This window comes from Denticeps clupeoides, chromosome 14, assembly GCF_900700375.1.
Source record: "Denticeps clupeoides chromosome 14, fDenClu1.1, whole genome shotgun sequence".
In the NCBI taxonomy this organism is placed as follows: Eukaryota; Metazoa; Chordata; class Actinopteri; order Clupeiformes; family Denticipitidae; genus Denticeps; species Denticeps clupeoides.
Genome location: NC_041720.1, coordinates 9,994,889 through 10,000,888, shown reverse-complemented (window position 1 = coordinate 10,000,888; position 6,000 = coordinate 9,994,889). Strand labels below are relative to the sequence as shown.

Genomic DNA, 6,000 nt, shown 5'->3' with positions numbered 1-6,000 from the left:
GGTCGGACACGTTCGGGAGGCTTTGATTTAAGGCTGTTTACATGGCGGCCAGACCCCGCTGCACCTCGGGAGCGCGTCCGTGGAGCGGGTGGGGGCCACTTTCATGATCAAGCTCCATCCAGCTGACTGGCAGCGGCGCCCACGCATGCACACACTCCCTCCTGCCTAAAACCTGAAGGATTTTGTAATCCACACAAACCTCTGCCTCCCCGAAATCATTTTTTCCTTTCATGTAATGTTCTGAATTCCAGTTCAAGTGAAACGTGCCTGGCTGCTGTAACTGCATGTGGTTTCTCTTAATGTCAGGAATTCGTGTTTTTATATATATATAAAACTACATATAGTTACATATATATATACAAATATATAACTACAATCCCTGCACTGACACCACTTGCAGGCTCACTCTACCCTGGAAGGGCGTCCCTCTCTGTATCACTCCATCCCAAGGTTTCTTTCTTCCTTTATTTCTCTCTCCTCGAGTTTTTCCTTGTGTGTGTGGGGGGGTGTCAACTGTAGGGCCTGTCAAAGCCCATTCACACATACTGTATGTGATTTTGGTCTATATAGGAAATAAATGTTGTTGCTGTTCTTCTTATCATGAGTAAGAAGTACAACCACCGCTCATGACATCATTTTCTGTGGTGAACTTTGACCTAGACCTACAAGTAAAACCGGATGAACTTTGGCAAGAGACAAAGTAGAACCCAACAACCATCGATTGATTCTCAGCCTGTGCATTCCGTTCCCAGCGTCTTCACGGGGGATGACAAAGCGGCGCGGGTGTCGCTCGAACCCCAGACCGCGTTACGCGTTCACGATACGTGGCGTGCGTGGCTGTGGGTGTGTGCACGTTAACACACGCGTTTGGAGAGAGGGTGGGAGAGGGAGAGAGAGAGAGAGCGGGAGAGAGTCGCCGTTCGCGCCGTCGGCAGAGGGAGCCTCCGCCATCTCCGCGCGGCAGCCGTCTCGCCGCCGCCGCCGCCGCGCTGACGTCACGCGCGCGCGCGCTCGCGCGCCCGCCGCACTCGCCGCGAAACAAAGTAGCCGAGCGGAGCGGTGGGAATGGAGCGCGCCGGTCGGCCGGAATAACTTGTCCGGAAACTTTCCCGAACTGACGCGGCAGACATGGATACGGCGCTCCGGGGGCTCCTGCTGCCGCTGCTGCTCCTCCACGGGCTCGGGGCTCACTACCCGCCCGGTAAGTTGGACCCTGGCTTCCCGCTCGGTTCCGTATCGCGCCGTGCAAAGTTGGACCGGGAGCGCGCACCTGTCCTGACGAGTAGTTACTCCGCGTGTAGCCGTACGCGGAACGCGCCTTCGTTCACAGGTGGGGATCGGGGCTCTTTTCTTTTTTTCTAAATGTGCATTTTCCCCTTTGGTCCGGGAAAAAAAAAAGTTTATTCTGACTCTTGGCCAGGGTTCGACCCGTGTGACTCTTGGCGGAAGTTGGGGGCTTTAAATCCGCGTAGGAACGGGGCTCGGAGGACGCGGCGGGAGCGCGGAGCAACTTTACCTCAGGAATGGAAATGACTTTCTTTCTTTCTTTCTTCTCTTTCTTTTTTTAGAGAGTGAGGGTTTGACAGAAATGAACCAGAAATGTTATAAAGAAACGTGACAATATTTAAATAAAAATAAACGTATGAAACTTAAAAAATAAAAGAAGAAAGAAAAAGTTTAACGCAGCCACGGCAGGCGTTGTTTCACGCGTGTAAATGTAAGAATCTGGTAGGAAATAGGAATATTTCTGGGTTCAGTGACGATAGCCTCTCCGTTTTCATCTTGTTCGCTCCGCGCCAAATGCGTCAAATAAAAGTTCCATTCTTGTGATTTAACCTGAAAGGACATAAAGCTTGTTATTTAAAAAAAAAAAACAAGTCCCATGTCAATCGATTGGGGGTGGGGGGGTGTTCGTACCTGGTCGTGGAGTCCCGACATGTGCCCGAACCCCCCCCCCTTCCCACGCAGAGCCCCACAGAACACAGCTGCCCCGGTCATTTTCTCAGCAATTAATCGGAATGTATCATCCCACGGATTAATTCCATTAATTCCAGTTAGGGGGGATAAGCGTGGTGTGATGTGGATCGCCTGTGTATTAATCCAGATTTTATTATTCCTTTTTTTTTTTCTTCTCCCCTTTCCTGTTGCATCCTCAGCGCAAATGGGACATGCGGAGAAAGGTGAGTTACGGGGGTCATGTGGCTTGTGTCGGTATTAACACCATCCTCCTCCATCCTGCATTTAGTTTTTTTTTTTTTTTTGGGGGGGTCTGTGCGCTCTGAACACGTTTAGGGCTGCCCGGGCTCCCCAAACGCTCCCATGAGAGAACAGACCATGACCTGCCTCCAAAATTAATCTCACAAAAATCTTCCCTAGATTTAATAGAACCATGCTTGGCACTGGTATAATGGAGGGCTGGACTTAATTCTACTTTAATTAAACCGGCTCAACAAGTCTCGAAAGACTTCTCTGGGGCAACCAGAACGCTGTTTTTAAGGTTCACAGCCCACACGTGCGTGAAAAATGTATTTATTTCATTTTTTTTATTACACTCTGATCACTCCTCGTCTTGTGTCCATGTTCATTCATTCATTCATTCGTTCATTCCATGTGTTTGTGGTCCTCTGCCCACCTGCAGTATTGCAGCATGCTCCGCTGTGGATTACAGAGGCCGATTAAATCTATTTTGATGTTTGGCAGACATTTGAAAATGACGCTCGATTCAATTTTTCGATTAGGTTTCTGAGGCCGGGAGGCATCTTGAGGTTTTTATTTTTTGTGTTATTTTTTTTCCCCCTCCGCATGCGGCTCACGCGGGTTCCGAGACCATTGTCATGTCTGGTTATTTAAATTAGAATAGGAGAGTTTAGCATCGGCAGCGCGCCGCGGCCTAGTCAGCTGGGGAGCGAGGGGCCAAAAAAAAAAAAAAAAAGGCACATCGACAGAACGCCTCGCTAGCTGCTGACAGCTCAGTGCCGCCAAGGCGGCCTAATGTCTTTGTTTTATTACAGGTTAGGCGACAAGTCACAAGTTGCTTATCACAGCACATGAGGGAGAGTTGCACTCTTTATTCTGCACACCATCACAAAATCTATTTAAAGCCCGGCCAGGTATTGTTTTTTTTTTTTTTTTTTTTTTTTCCGTTCTCCGACGCCCCCCCCCCACACACACGCTCCAAAGTTTTAGATTATGCACGGCAGAATCAATAGCTGCCAGCATGTGTCAAGTGATTTTTGCAACGGTATGGATTTTTAATTTTCATTCTCCCAACTTCAGCCAGTTCTGCATAATTTCCCACCTTGCCTTTATTTATTCCTCAGCTGCTCCGGTGACGGTTTTGTCAGCATGTTACTTTTCTCCCCCCCCCCCGCTCCCCTTCAGGATTACACACAAAACAAGTTATTCTTGTCATAAATCATGCAGTACGCCCCCCTCCTCGATTTCTTAATATTATTCTCGTGAAATGACCTTTCCGCGTGGCGCTCGCGCCAGAGTGCTGAGCTGTGAATGCTGTATTGTGGAGCGAAGGGCCACGGGGCCCTCTGCGAGTGAAGGAAGTGCCACGGGGACCTTAAAGGGGACATGAAGTGGACAGGGCGGGAGACAATGAGCTCAATTCAATCAAGCTGTTCTGTGCCACGTTAAGGGAAGAAGGAAAGAAGAAGAAAAAAAAAAACTAGGGCACTGCGGAACAGAACAGCAAAATAGCCTCATTCCCATTGAGCCAAGGAACTTGTGTTCTCTCTTTGTTCTCTTTTTACGACTGCGGGCCTTTATCCGCGTTTCGGCACACTCCCAACACCACTGTTTGCATTCTTCACAAAGAAAAATTCCAAGCTTCGGTTCTCAAATAGGTCAGCGCGCATCATGGCCTGTCGAACATTAACCGGGGAGTAAATCAAGGGAGGTAGCGTAATGGCACCCTTCCGAGGTGCCCTCGCCAAGCCTGGTCTGGGAGGGCGGACCTGAGAGGATTCACCCCGCGTGCGTCCAAAAAGGAGCCGAAGGGAGGAATCTCCGGACCCGGCGCACTGATCCGTCCTCTTTGTCACCGCAGCACTTTGTGGATTAGGCCCCATAATGGCCGTCAGCGGCCCATTCTCGCTCGGGCCCTCTTAAGCTCCTTTCGAGAGCTGACAGGAGCGGTTCCTAAAGAGGGCGAGTCAAATGGGTTTTTTTATTTAGTTGTTTGTGTATGATTTTTTTTTTTTTGAGTGATCTCTCCATGAAGATTATGATGCAAACATATCAGCGAAATTAAAGGCGTTTTGTAAAGTGAAAGGCTCTGTTTTCTTTGGGTTTACCGACGCCGTCACATCTGTCGAGATCCTAGTCAGATTCCTGTCCACGCACTGTCACAAGCCATCGCACGGTCACACCTCACATTTTATCCATCACGGAGAGAAGCCTTCGGGGTGGGCTAGAGCTTAAAACCGGAACAGGAGCCGAGGACGCCCTCCAGCCACGCCGACTCTCGCGATTGGGCACTCCAAAAATCTTCGTAAGCCTCGTGGCGTTTCGCACCGTTCCTGCGCTGGGTGCATCTGACGGGTTTCAGGCATGAGGAGGTGGAGGGGACGCTGCAGCCAACGTGTGTAGTGATTCAAAACAGACACAGCGCCTGTCCTGTCACATGCAGATACACTAGACAGACCTTGAAATTATGCACATGCATTATCCGAGGAGGAAACCGCTCTGGCCACTTCATTAGAGATGTATTGGAGCGCATTGCGTATTTATACACTTCTTAATAAATAATGAATACGTGTTAACCTATATTGTTCATTTAAAGACAAGCCGTGCATGGTAATAACGTGTTTGAAAAAAAAAATGCTAAATGTACACTACTGTTGAAAAGTTTAGGGTCTTCCATCGGGAAAAAACATGAAATTGGTTTGAATAGAAAAAAATGTAATAATAAATAGAATAATGACACAGTAATGCACGCGTTAATAATAATAGTATTAATGCACTATATCTTTATTGCTTCTTTTTTTATATACATTTTCAGCTGTTCTAAGATCATTGAAAGTAGTTTTCTAATAATCAGTGAAAGTTTCCACTGGAAATCAAGACTAATAGTCACTGATATGCCGATATTCCATCATTAACAGGCATTTCCAGCAACCAGAGTCATTTACAACATGAACAATATCTGGACGGAAATATCTTTCATCTTTTTCTTTTTTTTTTTCTTCTAAATGACCCTCATCTTTGAAGGAGTTGTTACCTCTGTAACCAGTCGTGTTTTACTGCTCTCGGATGTTACCGTCGCTGTGAGTAATCTCGGTGAACTGCGAGGTATGCGTCTCTCCAGGAGCTCTGCCAAGTCGGAACAAGTTTGTGGGTGAGTCAGCATGCAAGTCACGGACCTGTTGATGAGGTCTGTCCCATTTCACGACTCACTGTTTTTATGCGTCTGCTTTCAAATCAAGCGAGAGTGTTACTTTTTAATGACCAACGCCTGTCTGGTTTGGATTTGGTGGGAACTAAAATAATATAGAACGAAAAAGAAAAGTCCTCGGGCCGCAGATTCACAGTTTCGCTGACGTCTTATTCAGAGGGCAGCTAGTTCAAGCAGAAACGCAGTTCTAATAATAAAAAAAAAAAAAACCAGAAGCAGCAGCTTGATTTATCTGACTGGTATATTAGCTGCCTGCTCGCATTTAGTGTTCTTCTTTAGCAAGAGAACCATCAGGCCAAAGGGGGTTTTAAAGGGAAGCCATCATTTAAAAAAATATGCTGTATGTATAGAACTTCTATTTCGTTAAAACAGCGATGAAGGTTGAACTTGGCCTGCTTAGTGTTCTCCTGTGTTGCTCTGCCGTGCAGACGGTGGATACGCACAGGGCAGCGAGGCCACGCCCAGTTCCAGGCAGCGGCTTTAAACTATTTGATGTGTGTATTTCCGTATGATTGCAACTGTGTCTAGATAAAGTAACTTTGTTTCTGTGTTGTTGTTTTAAAAAAATGGTTCTATTTAAATGTAAATATGTAAAT

At 47.1% G+C, this 6,000-nt stretch overlaps 1 protein-coding gene across 17 annotated transcripts in view; it reads left to right on the top strand.

Moving 5' to 3' along the window:
* Positions 1-940: 940 nt before the first annotated feature.
* The window catches only part of ptprk (protein tyrosine phosphatase receptor type K), a 114,397-nt gene continuing 109,337 nt past the window's right edge, over positions 941-6,000 (top strand). For 6 of the 17 annotated variants that reach the window (XM_029002266.1, XM_029002265.1, XM_029002262.1 and 3 more), the window contains exons 1-2: positions 950-1,201; positions 2,157-2,180. In XM_029002266.1, the coding sequence (XP_028858099.1) occupies positions 1,129-1,201; positions 2,157-2,180 (97 nt within the window). In that variant the 5' untranslated portion in view covers positions 950-1,128. Of the gene's footprint in view, positions 1,202-2,156; positions 2,181-6,000 lie in introns of all 17 variants that reach the window. The other 11 variants (XM_029002256.1, XM_029002257.1, XM_029002260.1 and 8 more) reach the window with 5 other exon arrangements.